This window comes from Sardina pilchardus, chromosome 14 (genome assembly GCF_963854185.1).
Source record: "Sardina pilchardus chromosome 14, fSarPil1.1, whole genome shotgun sequence".
Classification (NCBI taxonomy): domain Eukaryota; kingdom Metazoa; phylum Chordata; class Actinopteri; order Clupeiformes; family Clupeidae; genus Sardina; species Sardina pilchardus.
In genome coordinates, this window is record NC_085007.1 from 8,919,591 (window position 1) to 8,938,203 (window position 18,613).

The 18,613-nt window shown below is 43.8% G+C and overlaps 3 protein-coding genes across 5 annotated transcripts in view; 2 read left to right on the forward strand and 1 right to left on the reverse strand.

Moving 5' to 3' along the window:
- Positions 1–162: 162 nt before the first annotated feature.
- On the reverse strand, positions 163–3,446 carry crybb1 (crystallin, beta B1). Its single transcript, XM_062553700.1, has 6 exons — positions 3,303–3,446; positions 2,575–2,718; positions 1,949–2,067; positions 1,537–1,669; positions 1,051–1,193; positions 163–539 (listed from the first exon to the last, which is right to left on the reverse strand). The coding sequence occupies exons 2-6, from the start codon at positions 2,698–2,700 to the stop codon at positions 362–364; spliced, it is 699 nt and encodes a 232-aa protein (XP_062409684.1). The 5' UTR covers positions 2,701–2,718; positions 3,303–3,446; the 3' UTR covers positions 163–361.
- Positions 3,447–6,906: 3,460 nt separating this feature from the next.
- cryba4 (crystallin, beta A4) lies at positions 6,907–9,870 on the forward strand. 2 transcript variants are annotated; one of them, XM_062553702.1, is made up of 6 exons: positions 6,907–6,967; positions 7,765–7,808; positions 8,176–8,294; positions 8,831–8,972; positions 9,253–9,395; positions 9,632–9,870. In XM_062553702.1, exons 2-6 carry the CDS (start codon positions 7,770–7,772, stop codon positions 9,777–9,779), a joined length of 591 nt encoding a protein of 196 aa, XP_062409686.1. In that variant the 5' UTR covers positions 6,907–6,967; positions 7,765–7,769; the 3' UTR covers positions 9,780–9,870. The 2 variants fall into 2 exon arrangements, with proteins under 2 accessions (XP_062409686.1, XP_062409687.1); XM_062553703.1 differs by having other exon boundaries at positions 6,915–6,967; positions 7,723–7,808.
- Positions 9,871–11,346: 1,476 nt separating this feature from the next.
- grk3 (G protein-coupled receptor kinase 3) overlaps positions 11,347–18,613 on the forward strand; it is a 70,110-nt gene continuing 62,843 nt past the window's right edge. Inside the window, exon 1 of one of the 2 annotated variants that reach the window (XM_062553692.1) lies at positions 11,347–13,694. In XM_062553692.1, the coding sequence (XP_062409676.1) occupies positions 13,582–13,694 (113 nt within the window). In that variant the 5' untranslated portion in view covers positions 11,347–13,581. The remainder of the gene's footprint in view (positions 13,695–18,613) is intronic. The other variant, XM_062553693.1, reaches the window with a different exon arrangement.

Here is an 18,613-nt window from a genome sequence, read left to right on the forward strand (position 1 = left end):
CACAGGTTGTTTAGAGTAGACCTATGTAGGCCTAACTGCCATACTTAAATAGGCCCATATCTTTGTCCAATGTCATATTGTATAAATAAATACATTGATTTACTTGACATTAACAAATAATTGTGTTTAAAAAAATAAAATAAAAATCAATAAGTCTGTAAATTTGGGTTTTTCAAAACATGTTTATTTTTTGGCATCATAAAAAGTCACGTCAGATGTCTGTTTACAATGATGTCATGCTATTCTGTGGGAATGGGGAGATGAGAGAGGTTTGGGGTGGAGGGAGGAGATCTGGATGGGGGGATAAAAAGCGCCCATGGGAAGGCTGGTTGCTAGGCCACCGGTCTGCGGTAGGGCTGGCTCACTGTTTGGCAGAGGTGAGGTTGAAGCATCCGCGCTGGTGGAACTGCATGTCCCTCACACGACGCATGGACTGGATCTGAGGTTGGAAGGCGCAAAACTCGTTGTAGTGTCTGTAGTCACCGCACTCGAACAGGTACTGGTAGCCTCTGTATCCAGGGTACTGGTAGCCCACCCAACTGTAAAGGAAGACCACATTTTGATTAGAGCGCTGACAAGAACAGAGGTAAATCCATGATAGTTAACTTAACATCCTGGCATTCACTCATCAAATGCTGCATATGTATGCCAATATGTAAGAGGTATTTGCAATTGTATAACTGTAGTATAACTATATATTTGTGATGTTCTCAGTTCCCTTGTGCCCCTGAGAGAACTGGCCAAGCAAATGGGTGAGATCATTCCCATTCTCAGAGTTCAGCTGATGTTGGCTACTCTCCCCTCTCCCTGGGGGATTCCCCCGTCTAAGCTGTGATTGGGCTCTTGGCTTAGTGTGGGCACACTTGATTATGGTTCTGGTTCTTGGCAGATGTTTTCATCCAGACCGACCCACAATAATATCAATAAACATTATCATCAAAATAGTATGAAGTAGCTATATAGCCAACACACAAATACTACTAATAGTTACAGACTAAATAGTTTATCTTAGAATAATAATACTTTGTAATAAAGTAGAAGTGTACGTACGCTCCACCGGGCACTCTCACGCTGCCCACTCTGTCGCAGAAGCCATGGGCCCACAGGGTTGGCACGTCATCCTCCTGGATCTCCATCTTGTTGCCCTTGAAGTCGGACAGCTCGAACAGGCAGATCTTGTGCTCCATGTTGTCCTGTAGGAGTGAAGAGAGAGGTGTGGGCGGATGGTGAGAGAGGGAAGAGCACCACTGAGAGCAGTGTGTCAGTGTGGTTCACACTGTATCAGTGCACTGCAGACTGTTACTCTGCAGCTTTGGGGGGGGGGGGGGGGCGGGGGAGTGCTTCATCACACCCCCAATACTATTTCTTTAGGGAGTGAGTCAGCAAGAGTGTGAAGTGTTTCTGTGTGGGTGTACTGTATGATGAACAGTTCTACTAAATGTGTCGTGGTTGTTGAAGGTGGAATTGTGCATCAGAGCATGAAGAAAATTCCTAGAATTCCTAGAAGTTCCCAGGAAGTTGTAGCGTAGTCCTTACCATGCGGATAGGTCTAAGGGACATGAGACAGTCACTGCGGTAGCTGTTGGACCAGGTATCCCAGCGAGGATACTCGCCCTTCTCCAGGATGAACATCTCCCCACGGAAGTTGGACTGCTCGAAGGCCACGAAGCTGGAGGTGGGGATGCAGGGGGAGAAGGAGAGCGCAGTGAGGGGGAGGGATCACCAGGGGGCGCCATCAAGCAGCAAGATTGAGATCAAGGGGAGAAAAAAGGGGAGAAGACAGATTGAGTACAGAAGGCCAAAATCTGACCGAATAAATGCAGAAAGGCTGAATAAAAAGCTCAAATATTGATCTAATTAGCTTAGCTTAATTTAGGCTAATGTCATTTAGCTCTACAGTAGCAGTCATAACTATTTTTCTGGAGGAGTTTTGCTGTGATGGACTTACGGGCCGCACTCCACAATGATACTGCGCACTCTGTCCATTCCTTGGTCACACACGTTCACACACTCGTTCTGAACCTCGATCATTCTGCCCTGGAAGTTCTCCTGCTCGAAGAGCATGATCTGTGGGAAACAGTTTGAGAACACTATTAAAAGAAACATCCACATGAGGTCCACTGCAGTCCAGCACTATAGTCACAAAAGCATGGGGACTTTCCACCCTTAACACTTTTGAATTTGAAGTATTAAATACATTAAATTATTCCTTAACAATTGGCATCATTATATTACAAATTGTTTTTGAATGGATGGAGAGAGGCTCCACTGTTTCCATTTTCAGCAATCCAGCTGTCTAGCTTACAGTCAACTCTGCACTGGATGTGAGCTGGGCCTGAGCCAGAGGCAGTAGAGCCCTGTGTGTGTGTGTGTGTGTGTGTGTGTATGTGCATCAGGGGTGGAAATAAAATTAGAAAATGTGAAAATCTATCAGCCTATAGCAGATTTCTGGTCAAATTAACCAGCCACTCTCACATTTTACCAGCATTTGGCTGGTGGCTGGTGCTAATTTCCATCCCTGAAGTGCATGCGTGTGTGTGTGTGTGTGTGTGTGTGTGAGGAGGATGCACTTACTCTGAAGTTGCCCATCATTCCGGGCTCTCCGGTCTTGGTGGCCTTGCTGCTGGCGGCGGGGGCGGGGGCACCCTTGTCCTTGGCGTCAGTGCCCTGGTTGGAAGCGGACTTGGCGGTCTGAGACATGATTTAGGTTCAGAGAGTCTGGGAGAGAGCAGAGAGAAGAGAGAAGAGCAGTGTGAGGTCCAGGTGATAGCCAAGAGATCAAGAGATGGACTCACTCCAAACATACATCCATGGAACAGGGCACACTGGTGGTGGTGGTGGTGGTGGCAGCGCAGGAAGTGAAGTCATAGCTGGGATATGAGTTTACAAAACTGGTTTTTAAACCCGTTTAACATTCCGCCAGTTTACAACAGATATTTCTAATTTAAAAGCAATGCCTGAATCCGAGGCAACAACCAAACATTAGTCTGGCTGCTTTCCATGACTTATAATGGCCCTCAGGCAGGCAGGCAGGCAGGCAGTGCCGGCAGGCTGCAGTTATTTGGGACAGGGGCAGGCGGGTATCCCCGGGTATGGAAGCTTAATGATGGATCCCAATCATCATCACCTGTTCTGCCACCCTCGCCCACCTGTCTGCATGCCATGGGGTGCACTGCTAATCCTGTGTGTGTGTGTATGCATGTATGTGTGTGTGTGGTGTGTGTGTGTGTGTGTGTGTGTGTGTGTGGTGTGTGTGTGTGCTGCTGCTGCTGCTGCTGCTGCTTCCTGGGCTGGGCCCTTACCTGTTATGAGTACAGCTTGCAGTGCCTGTGGGGCTGGCTGGCTCGTGCTGATCTTCCAAACCCCTGTGGCCAAGCTTTTATACCCTGGCAAGGGGAGTGTGGAGGGGCTTGGCGCACAATAGAAACACTCCCGTCATCAGTGTTGGTCCGCGCCAAAGCCGCCGGGTCATCGCTACGCCCAGAAAGCTCTCCCTCTGGGTCCCCGTAAGCACTTTGTCCTCAATGGAAAGCCCTGACAATGGCAGTTTCAGCCTACGGGGAAACACTGTTAGCTATAGGGCTTGCACCGATCATAGGAATGTATAGGCCAGAGGTCGAGGGATGCTAATCCTCTGATAGTTTCTATATCTCTCTCTCTTTCTTTCTCTCTCTCTGTCTCTCTCTCTCTCTCTCTCTCTCTCTGTCTCTCTGTCTCTCTCCCACTCTTTCCATCTCTAACTCTCTGTGTCTGTTCACATTCTACCCACATACCTTTCAATAAGCCACAACTTCTCTTGACTTGGTGACAGTAATATATGATCAACATCTATTTGATGCATTTAATTTTATAAAAAGGCTTTTGCGTGTGTTAAGAGTGACCAAACATGCAATTTGTTTCTGTTGTAGCCAGGCTTCTTCTCGTAGATTTTAAAAACTCTAACACAGAGATACAAAATTATATTTTATAACAGAAATTAAGGATGTCTCGCTAACTTTCTGCTGCATTCAGTTCCTTGACACTCTTGTGTGTTTTTGCAATTTGCCCCCATGTTCTCATCGGTGTATCTTGCTTGAAATGGAATGAGAGTGACCTGCCTTTATAGACGTATATAGACTTATGAGCAAGATGTAACTGGTGAAGTTATTCAGGCAGTGAAGATGTGAACACATGCATTGTGTGTCTCTATAGCAGGGATCTGAGGAGCTGTTTGAGCCCATTCTTTCAGTGGACAGTTTGCAAGACCATAATGTCAGTGTAAACACCAAAACACCCCCGTTGGGATACAGGCTGGCCTGACCCTGTCACCGCCTCCGAGTACGCACCATAAATCACAGGGTTGTTTAGGTTTTCTATGTTTAGATGTCGTGCAGCTTTGTAGATTTGAGGTCATGATTATTGTGTGATTTAAGGTTATGGGCCTCTAGCATTTTCTTTCTCTCACTGTTATTTCAATTCTGCAAGCTTGATCGAACGCTACTTTTTCATTAATTTATTAAACAACCTTCTGGTGCATATTTGGAATAAATATTTGGTTCTGGCTTGCATTCACAGTGACAGTGTCCATGTGTGCAGCAATAACGCAACACCCCCTCAGTATCTCTGTCAGTGCCGTTGCATTGTTTTGAGGATAACAGTCACCTCTCATAGGAGTGACCAGTAAATATATGGTAATAGTCTATGACAAAAATCTTAATGACCAAAGTATTGGTACTACATTAGATTGGCATGACACTTCCATAACGTTTTGATGTTGTCCATGAAACTATTTATTTACATCGCCACCCTGCAGTGTGTACTGGGACACTGACTCCGGCATCACCGTGCATGGTTGGATTTCACGTAACACGTTGTTGATCTAGCTAAGATGATTAACACCAGGCAGCCATTATTTAGCCTTCAGAACTCAGTGTCATCTGAGCTGGAGTGTAACACTTGTGCGTGCTGGGGATAAGGGCAGCAGAGATCGCCCCCTATAGGAGACTGGGGATAAGGGCAGCAGAGATTGCACTCTATTGGAGGCATCCATGAGGAAAAGGCCTTTTCTTCTGGAGCACTGACGTGAGTGGCCTGCACCATCACTGTTGCTTTTGCTCTTGACTGTAATGCAACTAATGCAACCTATACCTGACTTCATAGCTCTACTGTATATGGGAGTAGATCATGGCTTAATTTGATATATTATAATGATATATATTATAATAATGTAATGATATTTTGTTATTATTAAAATGTATACATATTATAATTATTATCATTATAATTATTTGGGGTGTAACGGTATTCAAAAATCACAATTCGGTGTACCTCGGTATTGAAGTCACGGTTCGATTAATTTTTGCTAGTTAGCCTGTATGGGCTAAGTACTGCTAGCCTACATTCACTGTCAATATTGCTGGTACTCAACACATATATCATGTATTTATATAATATTTTCAGAAAGTGTAAACCTAAACTGTTCGGTACAAATGTGTGTTACTTTACACCCCTAATATATACAGTACACACACACACACACACACACACACACACACACACACACACACACACACACACACACACACATATATATCCCTTCACATATCCACTGTGTTTAAGCCATATACCATATTCATGACTGCTGATAACTGTATATTTGTCTTAGCTCGATGTGGTCGAAGAAAGCAAGGAACAATGAGCTTATATTCATATTCTTAGAGTCATATTCGTTATTGTAAAGAGAAGACTATTGTTTACATTATTTGCATTATTATCACCTTTATTTACATAATCTTTATCTCCCCTGCTTCAGTCCATTCACAAGCATGCGTAGATGATAATAATAACAGTTCAGTCAAAGAGTTTACAGCGTGGTATGTTTTGTTGATATGCATGTCACTGGGGTGACCGAGTGACCTTGTGGTTGAGGGAAGTCGATTGTGGCTGATCTGTCAATCATGTCACACACATGAATGGCATTGTTTTGATTGCTGCGCTACTGACTTGTTTATTTATTTTTTTTAACAATGGTTATATCGGGATGAAAATCACATGAAAAATAAAACAGACTGTATGATAAATACTACTCAAAATCAAAATTAATATATTGGTACTACAAATTAATCTTTTATTTGACCAATCTTTAGGTATTTTGTGGGAATGTCAATTTGATGAAATATTCATTAATATAAGAAACATATGAATATTTCCTTGATGGAATGCTACCTAGGAACTATGAGATTCTGTTACAGTAAACTAAAATGTAATGGAAACAGAATGTCTAGAGTGAAATCAAATGGACTGCCTGAACTTTAATGGGGAGTAGCCAGCAGGGTTTTCAGGGTTGGTTTGTGTCTCTCGCTTTCCCCCACCCTCCTGAAGGCTTTCGAGGAGCACTTAACTTTATTGGACTTGATGCTTTTGAGGCTGTGTGTGCATGTGTGTGCCTCTGTGTGTATGTGTGTGCATGTTTGTGTATACATATTTCATATTTCTTTGAGAGAGTGACCATACCACTGTTTGTGCATATGAGTGTAATGTCTATTGCCTGTGGCTGTACTTACACATGTAAGTGTGTTTTTCGACTCTGCTTTCAGGGGGCGGGGGAGTCTGTGCGCGTACCTGCGTGTGATGGTCCATGTACTCTCTCTCTGTGTGTGTGTGTGTGTGTGTGTGTATGTCTGCATGTGTGTATGCGCATTCCTATTGACATACATATCTCTGTGTGTGCACACATGTGCATGGACATGCGGGCATGTTAAAGCGGCCCTGGTGCGGTCCTACGGCCTAGGGGTGATAGTGTGGCGTCTGCATTTCTGCTGCTCTATAGATTTAACCCCCCTTTGTTGGGGCCACAATGGTGGGCCCCTCCCTCGATGCTGAGCCGGGGGTTTTACCCGGGCCCTTTGCCAGGGGAGGCTTTAAAAGGGTAGAGGCGCGTGCCAGGTTTCACTCTCACGCCAGGACGTCCCAAGGGCATCAAAGCGAGGTGAGTTCCCACTACCCTCTCTCCAAACTTGACTCCCCTCACTCGGTGCACAGCCCCACGATCTGTCCCCCACCTCCCGCATACGCACGCACTGATCAGCTCCCACAGAGTGGAGAGGATGGAGAGCATGGTTTAGTAGCAGAGGCAGCAGCAGCAACAGCAACAGCAACAGCAGTAGCAGCAGCCGTACTAGCGGCAGCAGGAGCAGTAGGACTAGCAGTAGCAACAGTAGCAGCAGATGGTTCCCTCTGGCTTTGCCGGCTTTATTCATTCTTGTTCAGATCTTTAAATAGAGCAGTAATGGTTTCGAGCAAGCATTCAGGCTTGACACGCTATTCAGAGTTGCTCAGTGAACATAGATGGATACTATGCTGCCTGGCATTGTGCTTAAATATAAAAGCATTTTAAAAAAGAAATTGGATTTAACTTGCTCACACGTGCATATACGTTTGGAATTGGGCAGTGGAATTGGGCAGACTGTTTGTCCACTTTGTGATGTGGACCATGAGATGATCCTTGTGCTTTGTATAGTTTTATAGCAATACTATATTCCTCATTTGTTTATTAAGTGTAAATATAGACTGGATCCCCTGCTGTGTGGCTGTTAAATGCTAGCGTATATTGCACAATGTGTTATTATATAGATGATGTGTTATTTGTTAATCAGTCTAGGTTTACAAGGGAGTGGGGTAGGGGGGTCTGTGTCTGTATTCAATGTTTTTAATTAAGCAATGTTTTTTCTCTTCCATGTTTAGTCTGTCATCAGTAACACCTCTGGTCTCTTCCCCCCGTTGCAGACAAGATGACTCACCATTGTACCAAGTTCTCCGGCCACTGGAAGGTAGGTGTGAAAGCAAGTCGCCACAGGGATCAATAGATAATTACACAGACACACACAGATGAGGACACCTCAGGGGAAAAAAAGATTGTAAAAATAAACCTCCATCACCAGCGTGACACATAGACTTCCTGACACCCAATACATTAGGAGAATTTTGGCCTATTTTTCTTGCGATTTGGTGACAACATGGGGCACAAATATTGATGTACGTCAAATTTCAGTGTCAGTTCAGTATAAAAATAACTGGAACTGAAGTAACTTGATAATCAATGTGCTTCCTTTGTAGTAGGATCAAAGCTTTATTAGTTAGTCCCATATTTGTGTGATACTCAGGAGCTCTGAATAAGGTGTTTGATCATTGTTGCAGATTATCGTGTACGACGAGGAGTGCTTCCAGGGCCGTCGTCATGAGTTCACCTCTGAGTGCTGCAACGTGATGGAGTTCGGCTTCGAGACTGTCCGCTCCCTCAGAGTCGAGAGTGGCGCGTAAGTCTGTGTTAACCCTCCTCAAGCTAGTTGAGCAGTTCTTTAGCTTTTTTCTTTACTAACCTCACAACAGCAAGCAGCCTGTTTTTTTTTTTTTACTCTGTATGTCAAAACTCATATAGGGACAGGTTGGTGTTAATTGGAGAGTTGAGCTGCCACATTTTGTGTGCAGGAGACTGTTGTGCTCTGCGCTGTTCTGTACGTTTCACACCTCTGGTTGAGCACACCCTGTGCCCGTAACAGGAACACCACAACGTATTCCCGCCAGCCAGGAGCGGCTCTGTAAATGTCAAATCGGAATGATACCCACGTAAACGCAAAATAAGGGAACATATTTTACATGATATTTTACACATTGGTGTTTTAGGCCAAACTCACTGCTTAGTAATACAGTCAAATTTACATTTCAAATATGAATTTATCCAATTGATTTCATATTTCATTTTGCTACATGTCAGTAATATTATATGTTCTTCAGTATGTTGATGTGTATGCCCGTAACTAACATATATTTCTTGTGTTGTTTTTCCTCCTAGCTGGGTGGGCTATGAGCATGCCTCTTACCAGGGTCAGCAGTTCGTGCTGGAGAGAGGAGAGTACCCTCAGAGTGACGCCTTCGGAGGTAGCAATGCCTACCACATCGAGAGGATGACCTCTTTCAGACCCATCGCCTGTGCTGTAAGTCCTCCTCTGTTTCCGTGGTGAAACGCGCAGGCCATCTCTTCGCCCTTCACATTAGGAAAACATATTTCACACGTTAATTTGTCATCTTTATTACATCATTAAGTATCATTCTCATTTTGTACTGTTCTGTACAAATTGGGTCTAAATAGCCTAACCTTTCTCATAAGCCAATATTGGCAATGCCACCACCATCTCACAGGAGATGAAATCAGTAGCCCCTCTGCTGACCTCCACTCTTGCCTCACCGTTTTCAAACCCCATTTGAACTCCACAGAATCACAGAGAGTGCCGTATGACCATCTATGAGCGCGAGAACTTCCTGGGCCGCAAGGGCGAGCTGAGCGACGACTACCCCTCACTCCAGGCCATGGGCTGGTGCAACAACGAAGTTGGCTCCCTGCGCGTCCAGTCTGGAGCGTGAGTGTCCACTACAGTTCACACGCTTGCTCTGTCTTCCTTTTCCGTTGGGATATTTAGCCCATCTGGTCAAAATACAGGTTTAAAAGTGTAATACAGTTAAATTGTTACACTATTAGTGCATTCATGGAAGAGCCAAGTTAATTGGTGTCTCTCTCCCTTTCCAACTGTCTATCTATCTATCTGTCTATCTATCTATCTATCTATCTGTCTCTCATCCTGTCTTTCCTCAACAGTTTTGTGTGCTACCAGTACCCTGGTTACCGTGGATACCAGTACATCATGGAGTGTGACCGCCACTGTGGGGAGTACAAGCACTTCAGGGAGTTCGGCTCCCACTCCCAGACCCCTCAGATTCAGTCCATCCGCCGCATTCAGCAGTAACCTCACCTCGGTCCCGATCACCCACCTCTCCCTCACAAACTCTCTACCCCCTGCTGCCCAATGCTGAATAAACTGTCTTTCTTAAACTTCACTGAATTCCTGTAATGTATCTGTTACATGCTAGTCTCTCCACTCTCTCGACAAAAAAACCCAATAGATATGAATGCCACCATCATTGCACATGCTCACCAACTCAAATTCTGGTAGTAAATACAATATAATCAGCATTAGCGACGATGAAATCTGCTATAAATCTGCTATAACCCACAGAGTGTCATCTATTGCGTGAAGATTCTAAAATGTACAGTGAAAATGTAAAACTTTTGTGGCGCATTTTGCAGGATTTGTCAATGAATTAATTAAGCTATGAAACTTATGAGAAATGTCAAAGTGAGTTTATTTCAGAATGGAATTTCCAAAAAAAAGTGGCCTGTCCTAAGGCAGTCTGCTATTGTTTTGCATTTCCTCATGTTTGCCACAAGAGAGAGCTAAGGCTCTATAACCTATAATCTGAGCATACTCTTCTCAAACTAAGTTTTCAGTTGAGGAGATACATTTCTCTTGGAAGATATTTTAATTTTATGTATATTATGCAATGGACAGCAGGGGGGTCATGACAAGCTAAAATTAAAGATGGAGATGAGGAATTTATATTTAAAACTATTTCCTTCAAAGGTTTAGCTTAGTGTCATTTTTCTAGGTTTTAGCTGTCAGGAGGGTATGCAGGCCTAAGCCTATTTCCGTTGTGTCAATGTCATAGATGTCAAACATTAACATGCACTGTTTAAAAGGTGAGGGCATTCAGTATCAAATGTAGCCTAATAGATGAGCTACACTGATGAATGGACTTAATGGACTTTTTTCTCAGTTGGTAGCCTACATTTTTCAAATCATCCTTAACTTTTTCCAAACAGTGTGTGCATTTCTCAAAACTATCGGTACAAACACATAGGCTACTGTAAAAGCTCATAGGCCTAATTTGATCATAATCCTGTTGTTTCTTTGACAGAAGTATATCCGTGCCATCAGAGGTAGGCCTACATGTGTTTCTGTTTTTTTTTTTTTTTTTTTTAATTATAGGCCTATATTTTTTTTCTTTAAAAACAAATATCAAAACTTACAATCCCTGTCGATAATCAACTGGAACGTTTTTTTTGTTTTGTTTTGTTTTGTCAAGCTCAATAATAAACATATGATATAGGCTAGGCTATACCTTGTTGTTGTGAGACACATTGTGGCACATGACCTAGGCCTACTACAGTATATTTCCTTGCCCACATCCATTCTGGCTCAGTGATCTTTCACATTTTAGATATTTCCTGATTGAGGCCTATCATCATTATGCAAACTTAGTTTTAGGCTAATTGATTTATGACTGTGCAACTGATCGAGTTGAGTAGCCATGGGTAATTTGGAGGATTCAGAATTCTAGAAATGTATCAAAGCAACTGAGAAAAAACTATTCATGCGTTGAGGAAACAGGTTGTAACTCCCACTCCTACGGAAATCCAGTTCCGTACTTTGCGGACAGACACTGAGAGGAAGTGGGGATCTCGGTTTGGTTGCCTGAGAATTCTGAACCTCACTCCAGAGACACTCGCAACGGAGAGCTTACTGTGGAGGGAATTTCATAGTTTCTCACGGATTAAGAGACTGTTCGTTCAAAACTCCTTATTAATACCTGAGGATATCTGAGAAGACACAGCCACCAGCAACCGACACGGATGTTGCCGCAAATGTTGAATCGTCAACTCAAATGAAGACTTCTTCAGCGACCCGAATGCGGATGCTTAGGGCAAAAAGAAAGTGTCTTGAGTTTTTCGAGGAAGAAAAACAATACTGTTTAGTGGTTGTAGCTATTTATTAAATTACTTTTGTACGACCAGTATGCTGCAGAAACTAGTGTAAAACTAACAGCTGTAGTTGGTTATTTTGCCTGTGAAATACATTGATGTTTTGCATAATTAGGTAGTTGGTCAGTGTCTTTCACACGCTTGAACTGTGGTTGTCGTTTTGGGTAGCTAGCACGCTACAAAATGAAGTTCCGCAAGAGTTAGCTCGCTGGTTAGCTGATGTGATGTGTTATTCTTAGTTAGCCAGCTAGCTAAGCTAACAACATAGCAACATTGAAGTTTTGGGATTGGCATACAAGACGACTGCAGCGCTTTAGGAAAGGTTGTGAATATCCCAGAAAAGGAACAGTGCTGTGCTCCTTTTGCTGAAGACTCGAGGCTTATCTGCCAAGCTGGTTCTCGAGCCAACGTTGCTTATTTCCTTTTCAAACGCCCCCTCCCCCTCCACCGTTATACACAAACGCTAGTTAGCTCCCAAACGCTAGCTGTCTTCAAGAAAAAGGAAGAATTCAACTTACACATTACATTACATTAGTTCGCAATAAAGAATTCGAAAACCGTCCAGGATGACCTTTAATCCCATGGAAAGTGCGTGATAGAGATGCAAATATAGATTTATTGAGTAGCGTTGTATTCAGTCAACACGCTTATCTAGCTAAGTTAGTATTCTAACGTTACCAGCAGCAAGCTGCCTGCCAAGCAGTCAAATCGTTAGCTTACGGTTTCTCGCTTCTAGCGAGCTAGCTAACGTTAGTTGGCTAACTTGCTCATTGCAAGTTGGGGAACGAGCAATCGCAACACCCTCTCTGTTGTCAACCCAAGAAAATGGAGAAGCCAACTTGACGTTGTCGATGCTGTCATTTTCGGTATTTTCAGACGGACTCTGCCATTCAGTAGTCGTTTGTTGTTAGGGATAACGTTTGTATCACTTTACGCGAATGCTTTTTATTATGCACAAATATTTATCCAGCAACTTAGATAATTAACCAGTTTGTGTCGCGTCGTTTGCCATTTATTTATGTCGTTTAGCAGGCACTGGGCATACAGGAAGCAACATCGGAGGCGATGAAAATACAGTTGGGCGAAACGGCACAGTTGCTTTTTATTTTTCTGTAACAGAATGGATATTTCATTTCAATCAGTGAATTTATCACTGGAAATGAAGCAACATATTGGCGCATGAGTCGTCCATTTTCGTGTCTGATACCAAGCGAGCTGGCTTGCTCACGTGTTAATGTTTATGGCGTCGCGTTTTATTTAGCTGATTTAGCTGTATGTGTTTACTGTCGTCTGGAGAGCGTTTGGATGAATTTGCTACCAGTGTCTTTGATGTGTTAATCTCGCATGGATTTTAGTTGCAAAGGCGATAACCTAATCAAGGGGAGCCCTGTATGAATTGCCTGACTTAACCAACCTTGCGCACCGCAGTGTTTGTCTGTATGGTTTTGGATTATGTAGCTTGTATTTTTAATTTAGCCCAACCGTCATTTATGTAATCAGCTTGCAGGTGGATATTTTTAAGATCGTAAAGCTCCCTCAAGAAGGGGCGAGGAGCAAAATTCTTGTCAATTGTATCAAAGCCGCAACATTATCTTCCATCATTTTCGAAACGGGTTGTCTGTAATGGCCATGCAACGTTGTCGTTTGCAGTAGCTAACGGCACCAAGCCTGTTTTTCATATGCGAGTACATCTTTTTGGTTCGATTTTAAGACATCGATTTCCCTCACAGTACATTTGGCAATGTCTCACAATGGCTGTTTTTTGAGACCCTGGTGATCACTGAGGAAGAGAACTAAAGGCTCAGTTGGATGCTTGGCCCGAGCCCCTGACTAGCCGCTACTGGTCACGGTTGGACTTTGATTCAAACGGACCTGACTGTACATTCGCATCTGTGTCCATCCACGACTGCTTCTGGTTCTGTATCGATTCGGTCGACCCAGGGCTGAAGATGGCGGACCTAGAAGCAGTTCTCGCCGATGTCAGCTATCTGATGGCGATGGAGAAGAGTAAATCTACTCCAGCCGCCCGGGCGAGTAAGAAAATCATCCTCCCTGAACCCAGGTAAGCAGGACTAGTTGTGCTATTATCTTGTTTATAATCCTGTGCCCGAGTGTTAGGTAAGCTACCAGTATATTGACACAAGCTAACTTTGTCTCATTTCATTTCGACTAACAAGTGAACTGATGTTAGACACACTGCATCAGCAGTGAACTGTTATCCCTGTTCATCCATCATTTTCTACCAAATTAGCTGTTCGTTTACCTATTTCAAACACTTGTCACACTGACTGGATTAGCCTAACTAAAGATGTCATTTCAACATGACCGTTTAATGTATGCTGTACCGTAACGTTAGACAAGTAGCCTAACCTACCCAGGATAGCTAGCTAGCAAACAGTGTGATTGATGTACTAATATTGATCTTCACCAGATAGGAATAGTCTCAGTTTCTATTATAGTGTTTCCTAAGGAAACGAATAATAGCACTATCAATATTAACACAATAATAGGTAGTGATTGCATGCTGTTTTTATTTCCATTTTATCACAAATTAACTGCGATTCTAATACACCAATCCACTGGTGGTTTAGTCTATTTCTTCAGGAAGTGATTTATTTTAGTGTTGTACAGGCAGAAAAAATGCTTCTCATTCTGAATGCATTTTCCAGTCCTCTAAAACGAACATTGGTGGGATGTGAAAAGGGTAACGAGTAGGCCTCAGACAGGGAAATCAAAGTAGGCCCTTCCTCTCACGGTGTCTTTCAAATTCACATACATGTTTTTCAATGACTCATGCAATAAAATAAACAAATTATAGCCCTCCTATTAACCCTGGAACACGTTGCTGTTGAGGATTTTGCATGGCATCCAGGCAAACACTGGACCATAAACATGAATTACAGAGTGTGAGGACAATCCTGAAGCTCAGCACTTGTAAGTTTAGACAGTTTCTACGGTGATCAGCTGGTGTATCTCACTCATTCGTTTAGTTTGGTCGGATGAAAAAAAGATCTTTATAAGTTTAGCCTTAAAAACAAAAATGGATGCAGTGGTGTAGTCTAACAGGTGGCTTGCATTTTTTGTTCACAACCTCTTTACATGTGCAGACTCGTGGAGCCTTTTCAGTGTCTGTAGCACAGGATGTGATGTATTGTGGTTTGCAAGCCTCATCTTCGCTCCCGTAAATGTTGTGGACATGGACTAATTGTTCTTCCTTATTGTATTTGTCCGTTCTTTCGTAATGGAGATGAATGTAATTAGTTGAATGTTTCGTCATTTGTGAAAGAGTGGATTTTTTTTTGTCAGAGCGGCAATCTTAATCGATGTTGTCAAAAGGGTTCAAACAGTCAGTAGAGTTTGACTGCCGGGTTGGAGCTTATCAGCAGACACGCGGCCAGTGCAAAAGTTGGTACTTCCCCTCTCAAATGTCTGTGCTGCCTGGCCTGCATGCTTTTCTCTGGCTGCCTCTCTGGGGTGGCACCTGATCATTGCATGCTCGCTGACCCTTGAAAGAGCCAGGCAGGGTTTACCCAGCTGCTCAATTAAACCCCGAACAAAACTCAAGGCAGACTGCTCTTTCATCACTGTTGCACTTAAGGAAGGAAAGAAAGCAATCCAGTTTGTCCTCTGAATCAATTTCATAGTTACTAACCCACTTAGTTCTTCTATCCCCCCCCCCCCCCACCCCCCATCATCTTCCCCATCCACACACTACCGAAAGATGGAGTGTCCCCTCTTTAGCAGAGGGAGAGAGAGAGAGAGAGAAAAGGGAAGGACATGGCCTTGTTTTTTCTCCCTATTACCATAGATGTGCATATCTCACCATCTGAGGCCACACTGTGCTTTCTCTCTCTCTCTCTCTCTCTCTCTCTCTCTCTCTCTCTCTCTCACACACACACACACACACACACACACACACACACACACACACACACACACACACACACACACACACACACACACACTCACTCTCACTCTCACTCTCTCTCTCTCTCTCTCTTTCTCTTTCTCTTTCTCGCGCCCAGTCACTCACTCGCTCACTCACTCACTCACTCACTCACTCTTGCCGAGGGATGTCCACAAGCACGAGCATTATCCGCCTTTGCCTCACCATCCCTCTGGTGGTTCCACGTGTGTGTGTGTGTGTGTGTGTGTGTGTGTGTGTGTGTGTGTCAGTGAGAGATGTGTATGATGGCTTCTGCATGTTTTGTTCTCAACGTATCTTCATAAAGAGATGTTCCATTGTCCTGACATTGAAGGCATCAGTGGCCACATGGCTTTTAGTAATCAACAAGGCAGCCTTTCTCCATTGTTATTGTATTAATGTAGGTATGTATGCATGCATATGTATGCAGTGAGTTTGGAGAATGGAGGCCTGACAATCCCATACATGTTAAGGCTGCTGTTGCTGTATGTGATTAGGCCCACGTTACGTACTTGCACCCAATGCTGGCCTGCCTGTGTGTGCGTGTGTGTGTGTGTGTGTGTGTGTGTGTGCGCGCGCGCATGCGCGTACGTGCATAGAGCGTAGAGAACGATTTCACAGGCCTTCTCCCAATATTATAATGCAATTAGGCCCCAAATTCTAAGTTATCCTTCCTGATTGGATGCTGGATGGTTAATCACCATTGAAGTGGATGATGGTATAAGCTCTCTCTCTCTCACAGACACACACACACACACATATAGTATTGTCTGCCATAATATGTGAGGTATGCCTACGTATTGGCCCTTCTGGAGGAGTAGGCGTGGACTGGATGCTAAATCTGGGTGTTTGGGATGATGTAGTTGGAAGGAATGGGTGGTGCCAACGGCTGAACAGCTACTTTCTTTCACAAGTAAATAACGGCTGCAAGTCGGCCAAAACTCTCTGGGTACAGTAATTACCACGCAGCACAGAGAGATGAACTGATAAGCCTCTTGTTTATGCAATATGGCTGCGGCAATGCGCTTATGATGGATTTGGATGTGAAGGCTGATCACCCGTCAAGACGTTTCTGCGTTAATGAGATAAGAGGGAGATACCAGCGGAGTGTCTTCCACGAGATGCAGAGGCTGTCTAAGGAAAACGTCATTGTGCAGGTTATCTTCACAAAAGCGTGGCGTTGTTGCACATCATGACAACTCCTGTGTGAGCGGGCTCCTATCATAACTCTGTGTGTGTGTGTGTGTAAGGAGGGATTAACATGGATGGGGCACACAGCAGCCAGTATTAGCACAGATTGAGTGAAAGCATTACTGACATCAGTGTTGTTGTCATTAGTGTTGTGGTTGCCTTTAAGCATCCAACAGGCATTCAGCAAGGAAGGCGTGTGAGTGTGTGTGTGTGTGTGTGTGTGTGTGTGTGTGTGTGTGTGTGTGTGTGTGTGTGTGTGTGTGTGTGTGTGTGTGTGTGTGTGTGTGTGTGTGTGTGTGTGTGTGTGTGTGTGTGTGTGTGTGTGTGTGTGTGTGTGTGTGTGTGTGTGTGTGTGTGTGTGTGTCTTTGTCTTTCAAGGAGCAAATGTCCACCACACTGTATGTATGCACTAATGCCACTCCCTCTCACCAACCCCACCCTGTCATTGATTGGATTGTAAGCAAACAACCATCCATTTGCTGTGACATTAGAGGAGTCATTTGTTGTGTAATTTGATAAGGATTTAAAAAAGATGATCGCCCTGAAAATCTCTGTGATCTCCTCAATTGGCTCTAATAGTAATCCTGTGTGTGTGTGTGTGTGTGTGTGTGTGTGTTTGTTTGTTTGTGGGAGCGAGAGAGAGAAAGAGGAGTCAGAGAAAGAATAGAATAGCAGAGAATGGAGTAAAAAATAATGCAATGTGTTGTATTGTTCAGTACATGAAGTTAATCTAACTATATTTCAAGATGCACTCAGTCCATGCTTGTTTTTTTCTTGTAGTGTAGAATGAAGTGTACTTACTTGATTACTTCTGCAGAAGAGGTTATATTATATTATCGATTATGGTTGTCAGCATTGCATGAAATCAGTGACATTTTTGTATAAACGATTGGAGTGAACCTGGATGAAGGATCTGATTTAGGAGTATTTTTTGTGCACACTGGCCTTGGTAGGGGCCACTACTCTCTCAGTGCCCGTCTAGTTTGACATGGGATTATTTATCGATTGATTGGTTGATGGATTTACTTGGGCTATTTTGAGATTGTTAGTCTGGAGGACACCTGTATTAGGTTAGCAGGTAGTTTAGATAGAGAGAAAGAGAGAGAGAGAAGAGAGATAGAGGAGGGATAGATAGATAAGTAGAGAGAAGAGATATAGAGATGAGAGCGATTGATCAGCATTTGGGGGAAGCATAGCTAGAGAATAGATTGGTCAGTTGAGTGTGGTCAGTTCTGGGGTCAATCGAGAGAGAGAAGTGTTTGGGGGGGGGGGTGAAGAAGATGTAGCGCAGCTTTGCTACATTCTCCCCAGGCCCCGTTAGGGCCTGCTGGCAGCGAGGTGAGATTTTGACGGTGTGACTGCAAGTGTTTGAGGGGCTGGAGGTCGGAGAGGGGAAGGGGGTAGGTGTAGATGGATGCTGCTGCCAGTATTGTTTGAGAGAGAGAGAGAGAAAGAGAGAGATGAGCGAAAGACTGTTTGAGTCACGTAGAAGGAGGAGGGGAGAGGAACGCAAAAGAGGGAAGAGGAGGAGCAATGAAGAGAGAAGGGAAGAGAAGGAGATGGCGTGTATGTGTGTGCGCACTTGTGTGTGAGTGAGAGGTTAAGGAAGCAAGGGAGAGATGGCCAAAGTGTGTGTGTGTTGTGTGTGTGTTGTGTGTGTGTTGTGTGTGTGTTGTGTGTGTGTGTTGTGTGTTGTGTGTTGTGTGTGTGTGAGAGAGATAGATTAGGGAAGCAAGGGAGATGGCCAAAGAGTGTGTGTGTGTGTATGTGAGAGAAAATGAGAGATTAAAGGGAAGCAATGGACATGTTGTGTTTGTGTAATAGAGGTGACTGAAGCCCATTCACACAGATGTCTACTGAAGAGG